A 26793-nucleotide genomic window follows, 5' to 3' on the forward strand; every position below is an offset into this window, starting at 1 on the left:
ATCTACTCCACTAGTTTGCCGGAAAAATCCCGGCAATATGAAAGGAAGGGAGGGGTTCCTTCAATAAATGTAAAATATTTTATATTTGTCATCATGCAGCTGAAAAAAGGCTGCTATTTATTATTATAATTTAGAAAATAGATTTTATTTCTGAAATCTTGTATTTTTAATTTGGGTCATGGGATACACGAAGGGACATGTGAAATGATGAGATAGACATGTGTATGTACAGTGCATAGCACACAAATAACTATGCTGTGTTCCTTTTTTTTTTCTCTGCCTGAAACTGTTAAATCAGGTATGTAAGTGGCTGACTCAGTCCTGACTCAGACAGGAAGTGACTACAGTGTGACCCTCACTGATAAGAAATTCCAACTATAAAACACTTTCTTAGCAGAAAATGGCTTCTGAGAGCAAGAAAGAGATAAAAAGGGGAATTTCTTATCAGTGAGGGTCACACTGTAGTCACTTCCTGTCTGAGTCAGGACTGAGTCAGCCTCTTACATGCCTGATATTTAACTCTTTCAGGCAGAGAAAGGAAAAAAAACGCAGCATAGTTATACCTATGTCTATCTCATCATGTCACTTCGGGTATCCTTAACTCGCAGTACAGTGCTGCCGGTCGTAACTGTAATATTGCCATGCACTGTCTGCGCACAGCAGTATTTGTGGACTTTCGTGCATCAACCCCCATAATGTGAGCGGAGCCTTAATCTTTTGAGGATAATAAACTTAGTTCAAAACTTGAGATTCAAATTTAAAACTTACACTAGTCTAAAAAGAAAAAAAAATATTGCTTTGAAATCAAATTTAGTAGATTTATTTGCTTGTTCGCTTATTGCACATTTTAGTCTGTACACAGTGTCATTAATGAACCCTTTTTGTTTATAATATTTCAGAGTAGTATGCATTAATATGAACCGCCTGGAGTAACTGAAGATTAACAGTAACTGAATGCACAAATGCCTTTCTTAGCTATTCAGTAATATTTTTTTTTCCCTCAGATCAGATGAGGAATTTTGTAAAATTAGCATTTCTCCAGAGACTCTTCCAGATGCACACAGTTTAGCATTAAACAAATAAACAAAAAAAGCTCAGTGTGTTTTATAGACAGATGTTTTAAAAGCATAAATCCGATATCATCCAGTTTTGCTTGTAATGAATTTAGCTCTAGTAATTGCGTTGAATTATTGATTTTTATTCTTATAACACTAGCGCCGATTGTGATATAAGCATTAAAAAACACTTAAATCTATTTCCCAGGGAGGAATATTCCCAATAATGCATTTATAATGTTTCTTACAATTAGTGCCGGTAACTCTTACATGAACTGGGAGCTGAGATGTAAATGGTTTATATTATTTCGATTTTACTGATGGCCAACACGGTACAACACTCTACTGCTTCTACAGAATAAAATGTTGACTTTTTTCGACCTGATGAGGCTGTGCCATAATTATGACTCAGCAGTGTGCATATTTCCAGGCTGAGATTTCCTGGACACCTTTTCAAAACCTATTTATGATGATAAACAGATCTGCAGTGTTTACCAGTCTGATGCTGTCTTTTTAATTAATTTTGATGGTCTGAAATACAGCATATGGCCATTCACAAAGGCACAGAAGATGTGGCCCTATATACCGTGCCACACACTAGATCACATTCCTTTTTTGCTTACCAGCATTAAAGAATACCTGAGGTGACATGATGAGATGGACATGGGTATGTACAGTGCCAAGCACACAGAACTATGCTGTGTTACTTTTTTTTTTTCTCTGCCTGAAAGAGTTAAATGACAGGTATGTAAGTGGCTGACTCAGTCCTGACTCACACAGGAAAGGACTACAGTGTGACCCTCACTGATAAGAAATTCCAACTATAAAACACTTTCCTAGCAGAAAATGGCTTCTGAGAGCAGGAAAGAGATAAAAAGGGTAAATAGTTCATAGATTTTAGCTCTGGCATACTTCTATGAATGTCATTGAGCAAAAACAATAAAACCGTTAAAACTTAAATAAAAAGTAGATTTAAAAATAAAATAAAACTGTGGAATACCTTAAGTCATTTTAGGAGAAGGAAGATGGATACAATTGTTTGTTTCATTAGTTTATTTTCACTTTGGGTGTCCTTTAAGGAGCACCTACTGTATGTATACTGGAATACATGAAGTCAAAAGAAGGGAAAGCAAAACCACCTAAAGGCCATTACATTGTCCGTTCAGATTCGGCACACCTTACCTGTATAGTTGGGTGCTGAGCCTGGGTGCTAAGCCACGTCACCGTTCAGTCATCATGTGCTAGTAGGATCAGGTCCGCAAACCAGTTTCAAGATGCAGTGTTTCCATTATTGCATTTGTCAGCACAGATTGATTTATATGTTTGCACTTTTCTGAAAACAATTGTCAATCTGTGCTGACAAATGCAATAAACGGGAAACCCTGCATCTTGAAACTGGTGTGCTGACCTGATCCTACTAGCACTTAAAAGCCATTACATGTGCAGCCATAGTGTGTTCCTGACATGACAAGTGTTGCTGTTGTGTGTCACTTATAACACATGCAACTATCTTATCAAATGGAAGGAATAGACAGTTCACCATCCTTGTATTAACTTGTAATTCCTTTATATAGATGTCATTTAGAAGTTACGGTACAATTAACAATTTAAGAATTTTGACCCACTACAGGTGTGAAATGCATGAACTGCTATTGTGACTAATGTAAATGTAAATTACAGAATCATATGTTAGTAAATTGCAGCTTACTTCTGTTTGGATGCTGAGGAAGGCTTACCTGGTGAGTCTGAACGTATAAACTGCTCACCTGGGGTAGATGTCCTTTCTGACATTTTTTCTACAGCCATCATGCCACAAATGTTGAGGCACTGGCCCCAATTCCTAAAGGGTTTTGCGATTAAAAAACATCAGGTTGTTAAAATACTGCATTCAGTTTGTTTGCTAATTCATAAAGATTTTCACAGGTGCGGTAGAAGTTCGTTAATTTGCCGAACAAAAATGGACTTCAATTCACAAAAACTTGTTTGGTAACAGCAGAACAGTGTGGCGTGGTCTCTGTTTTTGTTACATGCTGTGCCGTGCACTGATGACATTACAATAGTAAAAGGCATCCCAACATCCCTTTAGATGTACATGTTATACTCAGATGTATGTTATACTCCCTATGCTCCCTCTGAATCTATTAGTCTTTCTTAACATTTTATTTTATTGCCACAGTCTGGATGAACTTCCAAGAAACATTAAACATGCCATGCTTAGGTGCAGTTCCGGTTCTAGACATTTCGCTGCCTGAGGCAAACTTGTGAGGCTGCGCCCTCCCCCAAATTGGAATGGTCGCACAGCACATGACAATTTGCACCACATGTTATAAATGCAGTGAGCCCCCCAGAAACACCCTTAGAATGGGTAGGTAGCCAGGTATAGATGCCCCCAGTATTGGTAGCTAGGTACAGTTACCCCCAGTAACTGGCACTCTCTTCACTTTCTGTTTCTGCCTGGTGCTCCCCCCAGACTTTTGCCGCCTGAGGAAGTCTCCTCACTTGGCATTATGGGCAGACCTGGCCTGCTTAGGTGATTTCCCCACTTGTTCCTCTGCATCTTCAAACAGGAACCTAAACTGTTAAAAGTCTGAAGGGCTGCAGGGAAAATATCTTTTGTGCCAGCTCTCTCCTCTGCTGCCTGGGTGGTGGAGAAGCTTGTCCCTCCCTAGAAGGTATCATATCAGAAAGACTTGCAGGAGAAGGGAGGCTCTGCCTATTGGCTCTCTGCTTATGTCAGTTATAGGTTAAGGCTCTCTGCTTCTGTCAGTCATGGGATAAAATCAACTGTTTTCTGCATTACCACATGTGCTAATCCTTTATGAATCCAGGCCAAAATGTTTCTTCTGTAACGGTTAACTTACCTGACTGCTGCTGCTGTCACATTACCAGTAACCAGACACATCTGTGCAGCAAAGCAGATTGTACTGGATCACTGAACACCAGTACACTGCATTGATCCCTGCAGCACTGAAAGTACTGCTACAACTGCTGGAATGCCAGAGAGTACACCACAGAGCTATATAAAATTAACTCTGTGTACTGTTAAGCATTGTTTCTGCCCTCCCATGCAGAGCACATGTTGGAAGCTACCTCTCCTTGCTCAAGCTTGCATCTTCACTTTTCCCTGGAAGCTTCTGAGTGAAAAGGGGTAGCACTGCTTTAATCAGCATGCTCCAATGTGCACTTAGCTTCCACTGGCATGCTCTAATGCCCAATCTGCATTGGTTGGGGGGGCTGGCTAATCGGCGGGCCACTGCACTTGGCTTTTTTTTTTCTTATAGATCAAATGTGTGTGAGAATATATCGGCTGTGATATATGGTATATTTCCAAAAACTGATACAGCGCTCACCACCCTATACTGTTAATTGGTATGCAGCCAGCTGTCCAAGAGTGAAAACCAACAGATTCCCCCTCACAGTAATTGTATAAAATCACAGCAGCGCGTCCAAGCTTCTTCCTGTATCGTGTCCACTGATGAGTCACGCCCCATGAGTCACGCCCCATTGAGTGACGAAACGCGTAGGGCGGAGCTTCTGAGCACGCACGCTTGGCCAACCAACACCACGGACGGACACAGCCGGTGCTACGGCGGGGAAGCCTGGAGGGCAACTATGGAGTTGTGAGATGCGCTTTTTATATTCTTACATTTGGTACGCAAAATTGATTGCGGGTTTTATTCTGATTAAAGAAGATTTTATGCCATGAGAGGCGGTTTGTTCATATTTTTATAGAGCTTTGGCTGCTGGAGTTCACTGATGAGTATACTGATGTGCCTGATCTAAAGAATTTATCTGGTGAGCAGGGAAACGTGGGGGAGAGACTGATCCCCAACTCTGCATGCGGTGGCTGAAATCCCTTGCACAGTGTGTGTGTTCAAACACAGGGTGTACCTGTGATAAGGGATCATGCGCTATGTGCTTTATTTTTCCTGACCTAGGTGTATGATCAGTGGACACGATACAGGAAGAAGCTTGGACGCGCTGCTGTGATTTTATACAGATATATGGTATATGTCACTGTGACTAATGGCCTCAATTCACTAAGATCATGCTGGAGATAGAGCTAGTCCACACTAGGTCCGGAAACGTATCCGTGGCTGCGTTTTTCAGCCCTGATGAAAAACGGAGTCCCGTATACTAATGTTAAAAATAGCAGCCGTCCCCACCCAAGAAAAAAACGGATCAGTCTGCGTTTGCAGAGGCCTGTTTTCAAAACCTGAACGGAAGGTCCGGAATTGCTGCATTTTTATGGACCACGGATACACGGATGGGTAGTAAAAAGCAATGAGAAAACTCATCTCCATCTCCACAGGCAAAATAGCAACAAAAACTGATGAGAAAACGGATAGCCTGAACTTTATTATTGGCCCAGAAAATCCTCCCACTAACTTCCTAATGATAGACGTTTTCTGTCAGTTTTTTGGGGTAAAAAAACTGAACGGAAACTGATGCAAAACTGATGCACTTTGATCAGTTTGCGGTCTGGTAGTACTTCCCCTGATCTTCCCCTGATCCCGGACTGCAGTGTCCGTCCTGCAACCGTGCCTAGTGTGGATCTAGCCATAAGGCAAGAGAAAACTTGCCACCACACAGTGAGAGAGTTATATTATCTGTTTATTCCTTATGTTACCTCCTCTGTAGTTAAGTTACCTCCTTTGTAGTTATTTTCACATGCAGTTAATTAACAGCCTGTCTTTAACTTTAGAATTCTGGAGTTATTTTAAGGGTTGAAGGGTTAACTTCGACAGAAGAGTTAACTTTAGGTTTGCCTGAGGTAAAATGTTTCCTGAATACTGCATGCCTTATCACCATGGTGGGAACTCTAGAAACTTTATTAAAGACAGGAGATAAGCTTAGTGAATTGAGCCCATTGTGTCGAACACACAGCAGTTACAAGATACAGAAGGGAGAGAGACTTGTTTTTGTAAATTTACAATCTGACATAACATAAAAAGAAGAATAAAGGTCTTAAAGCATCTACATAGGTTTAGTAAAATTATTTTGTAAAAGTTTTTTTCTTACAGACAGGAAGGTATCTATTTGCAGTGGTGTTTTTTTAAAAGAAAAATTAACTTTCTGCTTTAAATCAATAATTCTGTTGTGTTGTTTATAAAGACTTAACACATTCTGGAGCAGAAACTCCCCACTGACCCAGTTTTCTCTGAGGAGTCCTAGTTACTGGCACAGAAAATCTCTTAACTTGGCAGACATCCTTTTCTGCTCATTTAATTATTTATGCACACAAGTTTTATAGGTTATATTGAGTTGTTTTTCTTTTTACTGTATTTGACTCATGAAAAAACTGTTATTGCTGGTGAATGACTTGTCTTTATAGAATATGCAAACTATATGTCATGGTGTCTGCTGCATTGCACATAAATTATCTGTATGGTTATGTTTAATGGCCTGTTTCCACTACACACGGATTCTGGATGCAAAATAACTGACTCCAATGAATGGCTTTGGGCCTGTTTCCACTAAATGCGATTTTTATGATGCAGATTTCCCATAGGCATTCATTGGAGTCAGTTTTCTGCCTCAAGAATCTGCGTGTAGTGGAAATAGGCCCTTAAAGTAATTTTGTCAAACTAAGGGACCATAGCTTTACTTTTGCTCCATGCTAAACTCCAAACAGAGTGTGTAATTACTTACTATGGGTTTTGTATGAACAATGCATGCAAGGAAATTCAATTAAGTTCTCGATTTTCGAATGCATAGTCTATATTTTGCTTTCTAGTGGAGTGTTTTTTTTCTTTAATGATCCTCTTGTTTCTTTTTCAGACCGTACTTGTAAAGTATGGAATCTTGTTACGGGACAGGAAATTATGTCACTTGGAGGACACCCAAATAATGTTGTTTCAATAAAATATTGTAACTACACAAGTCTAGTTTTCACAGTTTCAACATCTTACATTAAGGTGTGGGACATCAGAGACTCTGCAAAATGCATTAAGACACTTACGTAAGTATTGCTAAGCTAAATACTATAGCTATAGGGTGACGGTACAAATCTGTTTTGTTGTAAAACCTATATACTCATTCAGTCCAGAACTGAGAGGGTTATGGAGGAGGCCATATTTATTTCCTTATAAACAATACAAGTGGTCCCCTACTTACAGACATGTTCCATTCCCGGGAGAGTGTAAGGTGAATTTGTTTGCAAGTTGAGTCCTGTCGTACATAGTTAAATGTGGATAAAAGATTTCCTTTTTGACAACTGTCTGAATCACACACCTGGCACAAACATGCAGCTATCCAGTCGGATACATCTGATCTGCTTGCTTATTCAGGGTCTATGGCTTAAACCGTTTTAGAGACTCAGCAGGACAGCCAGGCAATCTGCATTCTTTAGAAGGAAATAAATGTCAGCCTCCTTACCCCTCTCATTTTGGTGTGTTTTAAGTGTTCAGAGAATGTGGAAACAAGAAAGGTCCATGGCCCTAAGAGAAAGCAACAAGAAAGGTCCATGGCCCTAAGAGAAAGCAACAAGAAAGGTCCATGGCCCCAAGAGAAAGCAACAAGAAAGGTCCATGGCCCTAAGAGAAAGCAACAAGAAAGGTCCATGGCCCCAAGAGAAAGCAACAAGAAAGGTCCATGGCCCCAAGAGAAAGCAACAAGAAAGGTCCATGGCCCCAAGAGAAAGCAACAAGAAAGGTCCATGGCCCCAAGAGAAAGCAACAAGAAAGGTCCATGGCCCCAAGAGAAGGTAACAAGAAAGGTCCATGGCCCCAAGAGAAGGTAACAAGAAAGGTCCATGGCCCCAAGAGAAGGTAACAAGAAAGGTCCATGGCCCCAAGAGAAGGTAACAAGAAAGGTCCATGGCCCTAAGAGAAAGCAACAAGAAAGGTCCATGGCCCTAAGAGAAAGCAACAAGAAAGGTCCATGGCCCCAAGAGAAAGCAACAAGAAAGGTCCATGGCCCCAAGAGAAAGCAACAAGAAAGGTCCATGGCCCCAAGAGAAAGCAACAAGAAAGGTCCATGGCCCCAAGAGAAAGCAACAAGAAAGGTCCATGGCCCCAAGAGAAAGCAACAAGAAAGGTCCATGGCCCCAAGAGAAAGCAACAAGAAAGGTCCATGGCCCCAAGAGAAAGCAACAAGAAAGGTCCATGGCCCCAAGAGAAAGCAACAAGAAAGGTCCATGGCCCCAAGAGAAAGCAACAAGAAAGGTCCATGGCCCCAAGAGAAAGCAACAAGAAAGGTCCATGGCCCCAAGAGAAAGCAACAAGAAAGGTCCATGGCCCCAAGAGAAAGGAACAAGGAAGGTCCATGGCCCCAAGAGAAAGCACTTCAGCTGATCGGCTGGATTAAAGAAGCATCTTTTAGTCAGACTGAATCAGTCAAGAAAGTTTGACTGGGGTTACAGAATGGATCTGTAGATGGAATGCTTAGAAAGCCCGTTTCTAAATGTTTACATAACAAATGAAAACGAAAATATTTGTGTTTCCATGCAAAATGAGGTTTTCCTTGGTTACTCTTTTTTTGGAATACTTATGTTCTGTAGTTTGGGTTGGTAAGACTGTACCTTACATGACCAGCACTGTATATCAGACACAAGTCACGTTCCCACAGGTGCTCCTGGGACATCGGTTTGCACACTGCACAGTACTTCATAGAAGGTCAGGTTGAATTGATGATTCATTTTGGTTTTCCTGGCTCCCTGGCTGGAGTTCCACGATAATGTATAGGTTCCCATACAAAGTTCATTAGCTATTAGATTCAATATAAGCATCAAATGCATTTATGATTGATAAGATGATTGAAATGCCCATTAAATGTGGCTCGGACTTGCCAATTCTTTGCCCAGGTGACACTAGCAGAATTACAGGGGGCCAAAGGCTGCTGCAGTGGGCACTAGAGGTTTCTATAGCTTTGTACTGACATCAGAGTGAAGTGGTTTACACAGCTGGAGGCACAGTGTCTAACAATGATATTATGTTTTATTATTGTCATAAAGTGTTTTCTCTCTTGGCATCTGTATTCTCAAATATACTTTGAGTTAAATTAATATGTACATTACTGAGAAGTGTGTAATGTGATGCATGTCTTCTATAAGGTCTTCTGGGCAAGTGATGGCCTGGGATTCATGTGCTGGGAGTCAAAACAGGACAGTGGCCATTCCTCCAGGGGAAAATCAAATCAATCAAATTGCACTAAACCCAACAGGCACGTTTCTGTACGCAGCAGCTGGAAATGCAGTGCGGATGTGGGACCTTAAAAGGTATGGAGTGCTCCAAAAATATGTATTGTGCAAATACGGACTTTTATTCTAGGAGGCGCACTATTCAGGACACGGACTCTGACTGCCACATTATATATATATATATATATATATATATATATATATATATATATATATATATATATATATATATATATATATATATATATATATATATATATTCTTTTCAAAAATTAGCATATTTTGATAAAGTTCATTATTTTCTGTAATGTACTGATAAACATTAGACTTTCAAATATTTTAGATTCAAATACACACAACTGAAGTAGTTCAAGCCTTTTATTGTTTTAATATTGATTTGGCATACAGCTCATAAAAACCCATCTCTCTCTCTCTCTCTATCTATCTATCTATCTATCTATATATATCTATATCTATATATCTCTATCTCTATCTAGATATATCTATCTCTATAGATTGATGGTCATTTTGTGCTCCTTCCATTTTCGAACAATCGCACCAACAGTTGTCACCTTCTCTCCCAGCTTCTTGCTAATGGTTTTGTAGCCCATTCCAGCCTTGTGCAGGTGTACAATTTTGTCTCTGACATCCTTGGACAGCTCTTTGGTCTTTCCCATGTTGGAGAGTTTGGAGTCTGCTTGATTGATTGATTCTGTGGACAGGTGTCTTTTATACAGGTGACTAGTTAAAACAGGTGTCCTTAATGAGGGTGACTAATTGAGTAGAAGTGTCTAACCACTCTGTGGGAGCCAGAACTCTTAATGGTTGGTAGGGGGTTCAAAAACTTATTTCACTCAATGAAATGCAAATCAGTTGCTATCTTTTATTTAAGGTTATTTTTTCGATTTTCCTTTTGATGTGCTATCTGCTACTGTTAAAATAAACCTACCATTGAAATGATACTGTTCTGAGACTTTTCATTTCTTTGTCATTGGACAAACTTACAAAATCAGTGAGGGGTCAAATAATTATTTCCTCCACTGTATCTATCTATCTATCTATCTATCTATCTATCTATCTATCTATCTATCTATCAAGATATATATATATATATATATATATATGTATGTATGTATGTATGTATGTATGTATGTATGTATGTATGTATGTATATATATATATATATGTGTAATATATATATATATGTTACGGCCAGAACCCGAAGTTTAGCCACTTCTAGTTCTGGTCGGCCACTTCGGGTTCTGGCCGGCCAATGTGCGAAGTGGGCGCTGCGGCCAATGTGAGGAATGGTATGATTCATGTAACATGCATGTATCTTCTGGCCGCAGCGCAGCGGCCAAATGTATCGCAACCTAGTTCATTTAATGAAATTAAGCCGGCGGCAAATGAAGCCACCCCCCCCCCCTCTCTTTTTTTCTTATTATGGGCAGCACTCGTGTCCCCCTCCAGAGTCGTTCGTCTCCCCAGGAAAGCAGAGCGGGGAGGCTGCAGACATTGCTTCTGCCAGCACCCGCTCTGCAAGACCGGCAGGCTTCCCTGCCGGGACGAACGACTCTGGAGGGGACACGCGTGTCTCCGCCGGCTGCCCATAATAAGAGAAGGAGAGAGAGGCAGAGAAAAAGCCGGCGGCTTTATCTGCTACATTGCCGCCGGCTTAATTTCATTAAAATAACTAAGTTGCGATACGTTTTTACTGCTGCGCTGGGGCCAGCAGATACATTAATGTTACATGATTCATTCCCATTTCTCACATTGGCCGCAGCGCAGCGGCCACTTCGCACATTGGCCGGCCAGAACCCGAAGTGGCCGGCCAGAACTGGAAATGACCAAACTTGGGGTTCTGGCCGTAACCTATATCTATCTATCTATATCTATCTATATCTATATCTATATATCTATATCTATATCTATATATATATATATATATATATATATATATATATATATATATATATATATATATATATATATATATATATATATATATATATATATATATATATATATACTCACCATCTGACCAAGCACACGGTTTATAAAAGTGACACTAATGAAAAAACTAGTGAAACTAATGAAATCCATTTGTTGACCTCCTTTGCAAGAGACTTTGTATTATCTGAACTGTTATACAAATTTAAAAGAGATTGAAAAGTAGATACTGGATACTTTACATTGCAGAGACATCTGGTTTACTACTGCAGAGCTGTGCAGTAATGTGTGTGCAGAGATCTGATGTTGCATAGAGTAATTTTCCCAATCTTCCCAAGAGTCCTCCAACACTGTGACAAGTCACATGGTCTGGTGCAGGGAACATCCTGGAAAGCATCACTTCACTAAGCAACAGCTCTTGCATACACTTCAGCTCTGCTTCTGAATATCAGCACAGTGTGGTTGTGACTTGTAGCAGACTGAAAATTCAAATATATAAAATCTGTAATTTAAGTCTTATAGGGTGTTGAGACCTTATAAACCCTCTACATAATAGTAATGAGAATACTGTAACTACTAATTAAAAAATCCTACAGCAATAAATACTGTAATTCCTAAGTGGTCATTCTTTGTTAAATTAAGAAATGGTGTAATCTGCAGTAACCGTTTGTTGGAGAACCACTCTAACTATTATGCTACTTTGGAGCGCTAGCGTTTGTCTATGTAATGTGGATATACAAAGCCCTCTACATTTTCTCTGTCCAATGTGGCTTTTTTGTATGTCAACAGTGGAGTAAGTTTAGGTTAGTTAATCTAAAACTCGCAAATATTAAAAAAAATATTACTACTACTTTTAAAATTTAACTGTAAAGAAAAAAAAATCTCCCAGCAACAATACTTCTCGAGAGTAAGGAGACTGTTTTTTTTTTTTTTTTTTCAAAATCACTTTCTTGCACTGGATTGTATAAAGTATAGCTAAATCCATCGTTGTACTAAGCGTATTCTCAGAGCAATAATGAGGGTTAGTGCAAATTCTTAACTATTACTTTTTGATCTATGCTTGCCTGCAGCTGTACACCTATCAATAGAGGCTTAGGCCCCGTTTACACTTAATCAGGTCGTGGGCATTAGTGCGTGAGTACGCGTTTGTATGGGTTAGTACGCGCTTTTTCCATAGCAGTGCATTGTGAAAAAGATTTCAGTTAAAATGCGTTGTGTGAAAGCTGCCATAGGAAAACATGGGCATTACTTTGAAAATCCGTTTTCTTTCAGTTATAACTGAGAGCAACTGATTAAGTGTAAAAGGGCCCTTAACACTTCCAGTGTCTGACTAGTTGCGTATAAACAAACTGAGTTCTCTGAAAGATGCACCATCTAGTTCCGATAAACTACAAGCTCCCCCTTCATGTAGACACATGGGCCCCCTGATTCAATAAATGTTTCTACTGACTTTTTTTCCCATGGGACATATTTTTACACTTTTTGATATAACAACCTTGCAGCTCCCAGCAAGCAAAAGGTATGCAAAATAAGCTTTCCTTCAACTGAAGATTTATTGCTTTTCATAGACTCTTTTTAGTACTGCTTATATTGCTAGGTGCTGAAATGGTATTTTGTAGAAAAGATGAGAAGAGATCTCTGGAGAAAAAAACTTGAGAATAGTTAACTAGATCAAGGCCATAATTTCTACCCTAATGCAAAGGATGCTGAGAAAATGTAAATTGTTCTTCCTATTTTGTGTGTCACATGGTCACAATTGGTTGGCCATTTGGCTGTTTCCAACGAGAGGCCTAAACAAGCTGTAAGCTTACATATATTCGCTCAACATCTTGATTGCTATTAGATTTTGGCTTGTTCAGTGTTGTTCAGCTATAAAGACCTGCTTTGTCATCCTATATAAAATGTTTTATTTTTCTTTTCTAAAGGTTTCAGTCTACAGGAAAGCTAACTGGACATCTTGGGCCTGTCATGTGTTTAACTGTAGATCAGATAGCCAGTGGCCAGGACCTGATAATCACAGGATCAAAGGATCATTACATCAAGGTAACAAACTGAATGCACAAAATGTCCTATTTATTTACCAAAACATCTGTATCAATGTGGCCACACACCATACCATTTGTTTATTTCTTTTCAGTTCAATTACAATCATTTTTTTTTCGGCTTAATTGTTACATATGAAAACACTGACCAATGTGCTACACAAGTGTTCAGTTTTTCACCAATTATGAAAATACATTATTGAAAACTCAGTAAAATTGCTTGGGTCCTTAAAGAGGAACTCCAGTGAAAATAATGTAATGAACAAAAGGGCTTATTTTTTACAATAATTATATATAAATGAATTAGTCAGTGTTTGCCCATTGTAAAATCTTTCCTCTCCCTGAATTACCTTCTGACATTTATCACATGGTGACATTTTTACTGCTGGCAGCTGATTTCAGTGGAAGTAGCTGCTGCTTGCTGTTTTGGCTGTTGGAAACAGTTGTTATTTCGCACAATGCAACAAGGCTCCCACTGTGTGATGTCAGTACCTTTGTGCTGACATCACACTGTGGGAGGGGTTTTACCACAATATCAGCCATATAGAGCCCCTTGATGATCAGTTTGAGAAAAGGTAAAGATTTCTCATGGGAAAGGGGATATCGGCTACAGATGAAGTTGAATTCTTGGTCACAGTTTCTCTTTAAATTAAGAATTTGACAATCCCATTCACTTCTCATGCAGATTGATGAGAAAAATCTGCCTCTGCCAGTAGACTTTAAACGAAAAAACAATCTTTTTTACGTAATGCTGTAAAATTAGATCGTTTTATTGAACGTGTGTGGTCACCTTCAGTTACTACTATACAATATACACGTAATTCTGTAAGTAAATGCCATGAAATACACATTTTCACAGCTTGATGTTAGATACTCAATATTATTCTTTGTCTCTCATTGGTTCATAAGTCAGCACAAAGCAGAAAGTAACATTTATTGCCACCTTTACTCTCTTAGACTTGGCAAGTTTACTGCAGTGACACATCCATTCCACTGGGTGAAAGGATCCTCACATCTGAAGGGATTTTTGCATGTCTACAAAACATTTGGGAGCAGTTGCCACAATTTCATCAACAGCTGAAGCATGCAAAGCAGCTTTCCTAATGACATACTATAAAGCAAGTAGAGAGAAATCTAGGCAATCGCCACTGTAATCATGAGCATTTCAGTGTAATGCAGCTTCTTTTTTTTTTTTTGTATTAAAGGCTTTATTGAACAAGTTATCAATTATAACATAACAACATTCAATGCTAGTCAAATAGCACATCAATTATACAAGTGCTTTGCATACAGAATCTAATTAACATAAACTTCAAATAATAAAAAAAACAAAAAAACACAAACATAAAAAGACAAAAAAAGAATAGAAAAGCGGCCGGGAAGCTTAGCCCATAAAAATGGGCCATTCAACCTGGGAAATGGGGCACAGAGTACCTCCGGCAGAGATCCCAGGGATTGGTCCTTCTCGAAGATCTTCAAACACAACTCAATTGCTCCTCTGCACCGCACATAGAAAAAGAACATAACAAAAACCTCAGCTTAACAATAAATTCACTGTATATCTCTGCTAGAAACAGGAGTCCTGAAGTATAAGTTACTTACATAACTACTTAAAGGCAGTATACGCACATGTCCAGGGGCGACTAAGGATGTCTATGAGCCTTCCAAAGTTCCCAAATAAGATCAAATTTGGTCATATTCTCAATACTATGATAGTACACTCGATCCATCAACATCATAAGGTCTAGACGTTGGGTAACCAATGCTAAATCAAGGTCAGTGGATTTCCATTTATAAGCAATGGACCATTGAGCAGCCAATAACATGTATCTGTATAATGGCCGAAATTTACCTGGGACATCATCATTCTGTGTATACAAAAGGGCCTGGGAAGCGGTTAAGGACATTGGAAAGCCAAACACATCCCTAGCCATAGATTTCCATGCGTCCCAGAACTGCTGTGCAACGGGGCAATCCCAAAAAACATGCAACAATGTGCCTTCCATACCACAGGCCCGAAAACAGGTCGATGGGGCCGAAGGATAAATTTTATGTAGTTTAGACGGTGTATAATACCAACGAAACAAGATCTTGTAAGCTGTGTCTTTCACCATGTTTGATTTGATCACCCCAGAGACAGCAGTCCAGACAGAAGACCAATTAGCGCGATCATATTGGATACCTAAATCCCGCTCCCAAGCTCTCATATATGACATTTTATCATCATGATCACGTCCTAGCAGTAGAGCATAGAGTATTGAGATCAACCCTTTTCTACGAGAAAAACCAAAAAGCAATGATTCAAACATAGTAGGGTCATACACTGGAGATGAAGAAAAGATTGAAGAAAAATGGTGTTTAATTTGGCAAAATCGATATGCTTCTTCCATAGGGGCATCTCTACTAAATCTGAGCATGTTAAAAGTAATTGGAACATCACTTATCCAAAACCTATTTGCTGTGTGGAGGTCTTTATCCCTCCACCAGGAGAAAACCTGCGGGTTCCTAAAGGCAGGAACAAACCGGGGGTTACCGAAGATAGAGATCCTGGAGGAGGGAAAAGTCATAAGTTATATGTGGAAGCTATAGAAATCCAAAGTTTGGCCAATGACGATACAATCCTATTCCTGCCAGCAAGGACTGTCAAATCCTTCTTGGAAACTATCGTGGCTAAAGAATTTAAGTGGAAAGGAAAAACCGAGGTAGACTCCAGCTGGTACCACGCCGGGGGTTTTGAATCTATGTTCCAATCTAACATTTGGCTAAGTTTGGTGGCTAAATAATAATGCCATAGGCTCGGCAAACCTATTCCTCCTTGCATGGGGGATCTATAGAGAATCTGTGCTCGGACTCTAGCTGGTTTACTGTCCCAAATAAATTTATTGATTTGCGATTGGATAATGGATATGGATTTTTTGGTAATAGTTATAGGAAGCATACGAAACAGATATAATAATTTGGGAAGGATAATCATCTTACAGGCAATATTTCTGCCCAGCCATGACACCTTATATGTAGACCAGATCTTCAAAAGTTGCGTAATTTGATTAGTTGTATGTGAGAAATTAGCTCCATACAGGTCCCCAAAGCGAGGTGTAAGAAAGATTCCCAAATATTTAAATTTAGTGTGGCTCCATTTGAAACAGTAAGTAGAGTCTAACCATCTAATCGTATGTGGATATAGATTGATCGGGAGGGCTGTGGATTTGGACGAATTAACTTTAAGCCCCGAGAAATTTGCTAAAGTATCTAATAGTTGGAAAAGATTAGGTAAAGATGTCAATTGTCTAGTCAGGAATAGGAGAGCATCGTCAGCATACAAAGAAAGCTTGATATTATCAATACCATATCCATAGATATTGGGATGTCGTCTAATCGCCACCGCCAAGGGCTCTAACGCAAGGGCGAACAACAATGGGGAGAGAGGGCACCCCTGACGGGTGCCTCGTTTAAGATGAATAGGAGCGGAAGTTGCACCCGGGATGCGAATTATAGTAGATGGGGAATCATACAATGCTAAGACTGCTGTAATGATGGGACCATTTAGGCCAAAGCTCTCCAGGGCAGTAATCAAATATTGCCAACCCACAGAATCAAATGCTTTACTGATGTCAAGACCCAACATCAGAAATTTAGATTTTTTAATCTCTGCATCTTGTAAAATGTTGATTGCCAGTCTCACATTATCAGAGCCTTGCCTACCAGGGATAAAACCGGTCTGGGAGGGAGCAACCAAATCACCCACCAGGGTACCTAATCGCGATGCTAAAATTTTAGCAAAGAGTTTGATATCATTATTCAAAATTGAAATTGGTCTAAAACCCGCAGGGGAAGAGTGGTCGGCATCTGGTTTGGGAAGTAGAGTCATGTTTGCCGAAAGCATTTCCGAAGGAAGTTTCTCACCTTGTAGAATAGCGTTAAACATAAAAGTCAAGGGAAGTGACAATGTATCAGCAAATTTTTTATAGTATAACGGGGAAAACCCATCAGGGCCGGGGGCAGTGGAAGATTTAAGAGATTTTATTGTTGCTATTACTTCTGTAGAGGAAATTGGAGCGTTAAGGGATTGTAGTTGTTCTGAAGACAATGTGGGCAACTGGAGGGAATCTAACCATGACTTAAGCTCAGTAGCATTAGATGTTATCTCGGTCCCTAGAAGGTTTTGGTAATATTCCTCAAAGATTTTTAGAACTTTGGGAGGTAACACTTCCTCAATGCCTCTAGTGTTTTTCAATTTATAAACATGTGGGGGCTTATAATATTGATTAAGCTTGCGAGCAAACTGGGTAGAGGGATTGTTTCCACGTAATAAAAATCTAGCTTTGGAAAACTTCAATGCTCTAGCATGCGAATTATCCAGAATAGAATTCAGTTTAGTTCGTTTCAAATTAATCTCATGTAAAATCTCTCTAGAAGTAGTCCCGAAGTGGCGTTTATATAATAGATCCAGCTCAGCGGATAGTGTAAGAATTTTTTGCGATCTCAGTTTTTTAGCCTTAGCTGCCTTTGCAATAAAAATGCCTCTCATCACTGGCTTATGAGCCGCCCATCTAAGAATGGGAGAAGTATTATCCTCGCTATTAAAAAAGAAGTATTCCTCCATCTCACCCTTTACTAAAATTCTATCTGATTCCTCCGCTAGGAGGGAGTCATTAAGCCTCCAATTACCAGGACTAAAGGGCAGGCCGAAGCCTACCAAGGATGATAAAACCATGTGATGGTCTGACCAGCTACAGGTGATAATGTCTGAAGTGGAGGAGTTGGATGCGATTATAGGAGATAAATAAATATAGTCCAGGTGGGCATAAGATTGACGGGGATGAGAAAAAAAGGTATACTGTCTGCAGCCAATATTATATGATCTCCATATATCGATAACCTTAAGCCTTGACAGAAGGCTAGTGAGTCTTCTCGGGAAGGTCTGAGCGAAGGGGGACTGAACTGATCTATCTAAGCTGGGGTTAGCTACAGCATTGAAGTCGCCTGCTATAATCAAATGAGTAGAAGTTAGTCTTTCCAATTGAGGGGCCAATAGTTGCAAAAAAGCTGTCTTAGAGGCATTGGGAGCGTAGCAATTGACCAACGTAACAGATTTGCCCTCCAGGATACCCTTAAGGATTAGAATTCTGCCATCGGGGTCTACATAAGAATCTATAAGTGAGAACGAAATAGAGTTATGAAACACTATGGCCACTCCTCTGGATTTTTTGGTGAAAGAGGCATAATATGACCTGCTATACGATCCATGTAGAAAGGTGGGTGATTTGGACTGTATAAAATGGGTCTCTTGTAGAAACAGAACTGATGCTTTTAAGCTCTGATAATGTTGGAAGGCTTTTCTACGTTTGACTGGTTCATTCAACCCCTGGACATTATGCGTAATCAAATTGAACTGTCTAGGCATGATAAGAATATGAACTTAATCAGCAAAACTTCGAAATATACCAGTGAATCATGATCTTGATCATTCAGGACTCTTGAGGAAAATAAAAAAGGCAAATAACACAAACAAACAAAACTGTGCATAGTACCAAAATGAACAGAAGAAAAAGACATCAATGTCAACATTTTGTCTGGGCAAAAAACCTCTTCACTGTCCCGCAACAAAGAGGCCCAGATACTCTCAGTGGCTTAACTAGGACCTCACTGAGAGGGGGGGGGGTAATACCCGTAAAGTTAAAATCACTACGGAAAAGAACAGAAAGAAAACACCTAGGCAGGGAGCTATGTCCCAGCCTCTTTAGGAGTTAGTGCGCCAGGTGCGAGGGAGCCTATTCAAAGGTTGTTTGCGGTGTGCTTCCAGTTGGTCAAAAGTCACCGGCAGGCCTATGCTGTTAAGGAGAGAGATTCCTTGTTCCACTGTAGCAATAGTGTGGAATTTACCATCCCGAGAAAGGAGAAGCTTAGTAGGAAAACCCCATTTATATTGGATCTGTTGTTCCCTGAGGTATGCTGTCAGCGGGGCCAAAGATCTACGCTTTTGCAAAGTAAACTGCGAAAGATCGGTAAAAACTTTAATGCCGCTGTAGGGATCCGGCAATTTTCCGTGCTGTCTCATGAAAAAAGAAAATGCATCTTTGACATGATAAAACTGAAAACAGGCTATAACGTCCCTAGGAACCCTTTCTGGCAGGTGAGCCGGCTTAGGCAGCCTGTGGGCACGTTCTATAGTATACTCAATATTAGAGAATTGAGGCACCGCGGATTTCACCATGTCAATTAAAAATTCCTTGAGCTGTGCGTTATTTACTGTCTCTTCAATACCACGGAATTTAAGGTTGCAACGGCGGTTGCGATCTTCCAAGTCAGCAATTTTCAATCGCATCGACTCCTCGTTCGCTTCACGGCGATCCAGTTCAGCAACTGTTTTATTATGCTCTTCTATCAATTGAGCGACACAGTCCTCATTACAGGATACCCGAGCTCCCAAATCATCCACCGATCGCTGCAGAGAGCTAGCCATTGCCACCATTTTGTTAGTCATAGAATGTTCCAGGGCCATGATCATGTCACGTAGAAAGGCTCGGTCTATAGGCAAATTGTCATCCTGGGTGGATGGTTGCATGCTGCTAAACTCTGAGATTGCAGCCTTCTGTGGAGAGGATCCTGTCTGTGAGTCTGTAGGGCCCGAAAGCCTGGGTCTGGATTTAACAGGGCTTAGGAAAGTGGGAGAGGGAGTGCCTGAGTCTGTATCCTCCAGGGCAGATGAGCTGTGAGGTAGGGCTGTGTCAGAAGCCTGTGAGGCTGAAGTGTGGGAGACTTCTATGTCGCTGGATGCGGAATTCTGTACGCATGATGCCTGTTTAAATGCATGGGATGCGTTCTGCATGCGTACTGGTATTGCGGACTTACGCGTCCCGGCGGTGCCGGCGCCATCTTGCTCACCATGCGGCCCAGGCCTCCGTCGTTTAAAGATGTTGTGGATCCTCTGCGGGCGTTGGGTGTCAGCTCGCTGGGTCCCCGATGTCTCCATGTCCTCCCCCATGGCTGTTGGGGCGGTCTCCTCCGGTCCTGGCATGCTGTAAGTCGCTGTACTACAAGGCTGGGATCAGGAGCTCTCCTCTATGCAGCCATCCGCTCTGCTGGCCCTGTAATGCAGCTTCTTAAAGTAATTCAGACAGGAGATGATTTGTAAATAATTGTTCTTTGCTTAGGGAAAGTGGAGATGCACTTTAACTCCGTGCATGATGTGTTTGCAAGATGTATTTTGAACATTTTAAGAGTTGTGTAAATTCAGGTCTGCTGTCATTTTACCATTAGCGTCAGTGTAGGCCATCTCAGGTCACATGCAGTCTTAAGTAATTTTCTCGCTTTTTCAGAAACAAATGTTTCTCTGCAGTTGAGTTTGAGGCTTAAAGGAAACCTGAAGTGAGAGGAATATGGAGGCTGCCATATTCATTTCCTAACAAGCAATGCCAGTTGTCTTTTTCTTCTGTGTCGATGCTCTGTCTTGAATATTTCAATTCACTGGCCCAGAATCAGCATGCAGATGAAATGCTTTGACTCTGGTCTGACTCCATATGCTGCATGCTTCTTGCAGGTGTGTCACTGAAAATAAAAACAAAAGTTCCGCATGACAGCCAGACAACTGGCATTGTTTATAAGGGAATTAATTTGGCAGCCGCCCTCCATATTCCTTTCACTTCAGGTTCCCTGTTACGGTCACAGGGAAACATTGCAGAGTGTAGGGAATATATAGTCAATCTGGTAGCTGTAAAACATAAAAGGGACCCTGAGCAGAGGCACTGGGTATGCATTTAAGCATACCCCCGTAGAATTGGTAACGTTGATACATTCACCATGCACTGTTAAGCTCTCCGCCTCCTCGTTTGCTTGTTCTAAATTACATTGCAGCCGTGACTCATCCAAAAGTTGCACTGTGACCTTGGAACAGGCAGCCTGCGAGTCCTCTTTACATGCGCAGGCTTCCTGGCTTCTTCCTCCTTTGTTCCCCTCTGCCGCACGTCATACGTGCATGGTAATGTGATGTGCAGCAGAGGGGAGGAGAATAGAAAAGGAAGATGTGTAAAATTGTATTCTTTTGTTTAGCTATGCTAGATTTCCCAAGTAAAAGCACTCTTGCTATTATGTTGCCGAAGGTTGAATTCAAATATTCACCTTTTGCTTAGGTATATGGCAATGCAAATAAACAGGGATGTAGGAAAAGGATCTGCATAGCTCTATTAATGTGAATAAGTGCTGTCTCTGCCTAAATGTAACAGATCTGATGAGAGAAGGTACGGAGGGGTGTTTGTTCAGTTGCATATAGCTATGGGGAGCTGCTTATGAGCACTTCTACGCATGTAGGCAACCGGTGAATGTGTGGAATCTGAAGTGCAGTAAAGCTGCAAATCCCCTCAAAAGCTCAGCCATATTAAAAGTGAATATGCAAGTGTAAAATGGCAAATCTATATTACCCATACTTGCTATCCATACAACACATTGGCTGGCATTCTTTTTCATTACACTTTTTATCTACCCTCTTGGTGCTACCATTTTCATAATATTGCATTGTTGTTATATTGCAGACTATTTGTGTCCTCTCATTGATTTTTGTTTTATTTTACACAGATGTTTGATATCAGTGAAGGTGCTCTTGGCGCTATAAGTCCAACACATTGTTTTGAACCTCCCCATTATGATGGTATTGAATCCTTTATTATCAGTGGAGATAATCTCTTCAGTGGATCTAGGGACAATGGCATTAAGAAATGGGACCTGTTACGAAAAGATCTCCATTATGTATGTAATCTTTGAATATCTTATGCCATCTACAGTATGCTTGCATGAATATTTTGAAGGGCTGCTAGTTTTTTTCCTAACATTAGGTAGTTTATCAACTTGTTTCTGTTTCTAATGCTTTATTTTCTGTCCCTGCAGCAAATTCCAAATGCACATAAAGACTGGGTATGTGCCCTTGGAATAGTGCCCAGTTGCCCTGTTCTTCTAAGTGGCTGTCGGGGAGGCATCCTGAAGCTCTGGAATATAGATAATGTCGTGCCTATCGGGGAGGTCAAGGGCCATGATAGCCCTATAAATGCAATCTGTACCAACTCTACACATATATTTACTGCAGCAGAGTAAGACTTTTCTTATTTTCCATTTAGTAATCACATTTTTATTTAATACCACTCTTAACATTCTCTACTGAAAAAAGGCAAAGCATGCTTTGCTTCCCCTATCAGGACATAATTGTGCTACTGTGTATTAAACAGTAGTATGTGCTGTGCCCAAGAGTACAGACTCCTCCTCCCCTCCCCCAGAGCAGTTGATATCAGCACCAGTAAAAATGATATGGAAACTGCTGGGTGCGGCATTGTGCAGAGAGTGGAGCAGGCTGGAATACAACTCTCCTCCCCAGGATCCTGTTACATACACTCTCTGGCTACCTACACTGGGGTGCCTCTGTCTGCCTATACTAGTGTTCTGGGTATTTCAGCATTTTTAAGTTTTAAGCGGTAAACCATATACTGCTTTTTTTGTAGTAAAATCCTAACGAATTCTGCCAGGGAGGTTAATGAAATGCTAAACTTTTGTTGAAAATTTGATAAAACACATACCGATGCTACGCAAGTGAATGTGTAATTTAACGTCCTTCATATCAGTCATTATTGTCATTAATATAAGTTGCCTCTGATAGTGTAGTTAAGGTTAGGGGCAATTGGTGAAGGGGGATATCATTAATGAGTCAAAGCCAATACTTAAGTATTGGAGTAGAGGAAGTTTGGTGATCAGAATAGGTCTGGTGCTATGGGAATAAGCCTGTGTACAGTGTAGTTGTATATTACATTGGGGGCTAGGTATTACCCATAGGTAGAATATCAGTCATTTTATATTACTGTACCAATATTCTACTATTGGCTTGCTCAAGGTCTTTAAGCCTTGATTGTGATTTTGTTAAAAGTATAGAAACCCTTCATAAGTCAGGAGGCAAAGATGGGTTAAAGGTTAGGGTAAGGTAGTGGTGGGCAGGGTCAGTAGACAGACACGGTAATTCCTGCTTTGCTTCCTGGCTTTCTATTAGACCTGACACCAGTGGGTAATAGACTGCAGGGACTGCTAATATATAATATTTTTTGGGATACCTTATTGTTGGGATTACCTAGTAATTTTCCCACAAATGGTGGGGTGTTACCTTAAGTCCCATCCAAGAACCTATGAAATTATTTGAAACTCCATTAAATAAAAATTGTTAGATGGCTAAGAATTTAGCATTGTCTAAATATTTTGCTGGGCCAAAGTGGACAGAGGTTCACAAGTACATAGGTTTTGTTGTGCAGTACCAGTCCTTCAATTACAGCATCATGTAATCCATATTTATCTGCTTTGGTGTTCTTGTTACTAATAACCTCATGCATTGTTTTTGATTTTTCTTTTCCCTGCAGTGACCAAACAGTGAGGATCTGGAAAGCTCATGGGTCACTGGATGGCCAGATATCTGATGCAGGCGACACAAGTGAAGAGGTTGCTAGCAATTAAACTGGAAGCATCAAGATATTCTTAAGGCGATACTGTGACGAACTGTTTACCAATAGATGTATCTGGGCATTTGTTAAATTATAACAATTATAAGAATTATAGCTGTAAGGCATAGCATATTGGGACTAACTGGAAATTCAGCTCCGCTGTACTGTTACTGTATTCCTAACAGCGATAGTCTGCTTACCAAGTTTGCACATGCATATAATAAGCCTGTGGGTCTTTATCTTAATCTAAATGCGGCTGTACTCCCTGAATGAAAAACTTTTATTTCAGCTTTAGGTACAAAGCTGTTTCCGTGTACTGTACTGTGTCTCTACTGTTGTGTGAGGTAAAGGTATTTAAGCAAATATAGCATACAGGGTTTACTTGAAGTATTTCTGTAGAATTCACTATTGCATATACACACGTGCCTGTAGTTTTCCCATATAAAAACTGCCGACAACAGGGAAGCAAATCTGTTGCAACTTGCTGCACTAAATCTCTCATGGTACTTGCTGTATAGACAGGAAGTTGGCATGTGAGGCTGTGCTTGAACAGCGGTCTTACCACAAGTGTTCACTCCTCGATAAAGCTTTGATGTTCAGTATAGTTCTCTACACTTGACCAAAGTTCTGCTCCTCTGCACATCCTGTCTACTGGAATTTATGTGCTGTTAGAACTACACATTTCCGACCCCTCCCATAAACAATTACCCTTTCATGTGGCTGAAAGACAAAGCTTTTATTGTATGTTGTATGTGTTTTCTGTTAAAACATAAATGTCGTAAATTATTTTTATTTTCTAGATTTTTTGTTCATTTTAATACTTCTATTTTATTTTCTCAGCTGAATAATTTTACTTTCTTCTAATTTAAAATGCTGCTAAGTATGTATTTAAAATGTCTCCACCCCCATTTGAGAGCGAGTTTTTTCTGTGGTAGAAAATGTATATAATTTTGGATGTAAAAAGATTTTGAGCTACTACTTTGATTTTAAATTCTGTGTGAATCTTTAAAAAATGTTTTGTTTTTTTTCATTAATCTTATTTTTTAACTTTGAAATTTGCAAATTTAATATAGATAAAACAAATATTTGTGCATATTGAATTTGTAAACTTATACAATTGTGACCTTCAGTTGAGCAAATGCATGAATAAACACCATGCACCAACGCACTTGTTGTTGTTTAATTACATATAGCTTTGTCTGTAAAGCATATAAATATCTGTCACATGGTTTTATTGCTTCACTGATTACATCTAACAATATTGGCTTCTATCTGTTTATTATTTCATAGTTTCTACACAAGTGGCATATATATACCCCAAGATGTACATCTTATGGGTTTAGGGTTTACTTCTGTCATATTCTAATTGCTGTAATTTTTAAGGCTTAGCAAACAATTTCCCTAACACCTTAAAATATTCCTTCCCCAAAAGGACCCTGTTGATCCTTGATGCTTTTCTTTGTTTCAGGGTATTTTTTACCATGGTTTCTAAGTACAGTAGACAAATTGTATGTTCCTATCCTAACATTGAATGAAGCATTACAAACCTTTGTATGGCAAGTTAATACCAAACCTTATGTGAAGAATAATTTGTCATTGACAAAATCTCCCTCAGCCATGTTAAGGTACACACACGGCATACAAATATCTTTAGCTACTAGGCAGGAACTAAAGATGATTGCAGTGTACCGGTTTTGAGCGACAATTCGCACCAGCAACAATTGTACACACGTGACAACATACTGGGTGATCTCACAACGGAAGCAGTCTGCCACGGACTTGTAAAGTGACCATCGTTGTCTCCTTCCAAGCTCTCCACAAGCTTGTCCGTCTTTATGACATTTGTACACACAAGAATACAACTCTAAATTGTGCAACGGTTTGCACTACAAAAGTTTTGCATGATCAGACGGTTTGATCTCTTGTGCTACGGCTTGTTGGCAGACAGTCTTTGTCACGTCCTGCGTACTCAAGGAGCAGTTGTTTCACAAACCGTCCTCCATTGTATTTGTATACTGTGGGTATGGGCCTTAAACATGTTACCTCTTTCAAGACATCCATTTTTCCACAGCCATTTTAAATTGTTAGCAGTTTGTGGCTTGCCATTACTACCTTTTACAATATTGAGTAGCTTGGTAGGTGTTCACTTACAAAATATAGACAAATTTTTCAAGAGCCAATAAAATGTTTTCTGCAAAAAGGGGGGAGGGGGGTCTGCTGTATGTCACTTGATAACATGCTTCAGCAGATATTCAAAGTTAAGTTTCACTATTAAAGAGAATCTGTATGGTGTAAAAGTTAAGAAAATAAACATATCACCCTGTTCAGGGACATCTCCTTGCCCCCTCTGTTATTTTTGCCGCTCCCCGACGCTATTTTGCCAATAAACACTTTTATATAGTGTCTGAACTGGAATTATGTCAGGCAGAGCATGTGCCCACTTCCAGTGAGTGTGCACGAGAGGAGCGTAAATCTGAGCATGCACTGTAGATCCTCTTGTGCTGGCTGAAGCTCATTAGTCTTTCAGAGCTGGCTGCAATACAAAGAGCATTCATTTTGTGCACAGCACAAATATTGCAGCCAGACTTAGTGAGAGGACTTAGTGAGAGGCAAGTGGAATATTATTGTATTATTGATTATTTCAATATTTGTTTATTTTATTATGGCCAAATAATTTGTGACAGGCAGCTCCCTTCCCCATCAGCCTCACAGACAGCCTCATAGAGAAGCTAAATCTGAGAGCACAGAGGCTGTATGTGATAAATAAACAGAGCACACGGGAGCGAGCCTGGAGGGGGCATGCATAATTTGTAACTATTAAAACAGAGGCAGCCCATTCCTCCCTGGCTTGACAAAGGAATTTAGATTAGATATATTTCAGAGGCGGTGCAACTTGAAAAGGCTGCAGTAATCCAGACCACATTTGAACAGGAATAGGAACTTATAGGATAGGAGAAATAAGGCTGAACATTTTTAACAGTCTCTTTAAGTTGCATAGGGCATAACTTGCCTTTACCACCTTATCAGCTTTGTTCAAAGCAAGCATATTTGCAGTATGAAATTACCTCCAGTTCTTGGTCAGTATGATGAATGTACACTCAGTGTATCTGACTGAACTGATGGTTATCCCTTCTCTCCTT

General features: G+C 40.0%; 1 protein-coding gene across 10 annotated transcripts in view; it reads left to right on the plus strand.

The window, feature by feature from the left end:
* The window catches only part of KIF21A (kinesin family member 21A), a 207634-nt gene extending 182813 nt beyond the window's left edge, over positions 1-24821 (plus strand). For all 10 annotated transcript variants that reach the window (XM_068276297.1, XM_068276295.1, XM_068276302.1 and 7 more), the window contains 6 exons: positions 6837-7017; positions 9109-9273; positions 13071-13188; positions 21759-21929; positions 22068-22267; positions 23573-24821. In XM_068276297.1, the coding sequence (XP_068132398.1) occupies positions 6837-7017; positions 9109-9273; positions 13071-13188; positions 21759-21929; positions 22068-22267; positions 23573-23666 (929 nt within the window). In that variant the 3' untranslated portion in view covers positions 23667-24821. The remainder of the gene's footprint in view (positions 1-6836; positions 7018-9108; positions 9274-13070; positions 13189-21758; positions 21930-22067; positions 22268-23572) is intronic.
* The last annotated feature ends 1972 nt before the right edge of the window (positions 24822-26793 follow it).

This window comes from Hyperolius riggenbachi, chromosome 3, assembly GCF_040937935.1.
Source record: "Hyperolius riggenbachi isolate aHypRig1 chromosome 3, aHypRig1.pri, whole genome shotgun sequence".
Classification (NCBI taxonomy): domain Eukaryota; kingdom Metazoa; phylum Chordata; class Amphibia; order Anura; family Hyperoliidae; genus Hyperolius; species Hyperolius riggenbachi.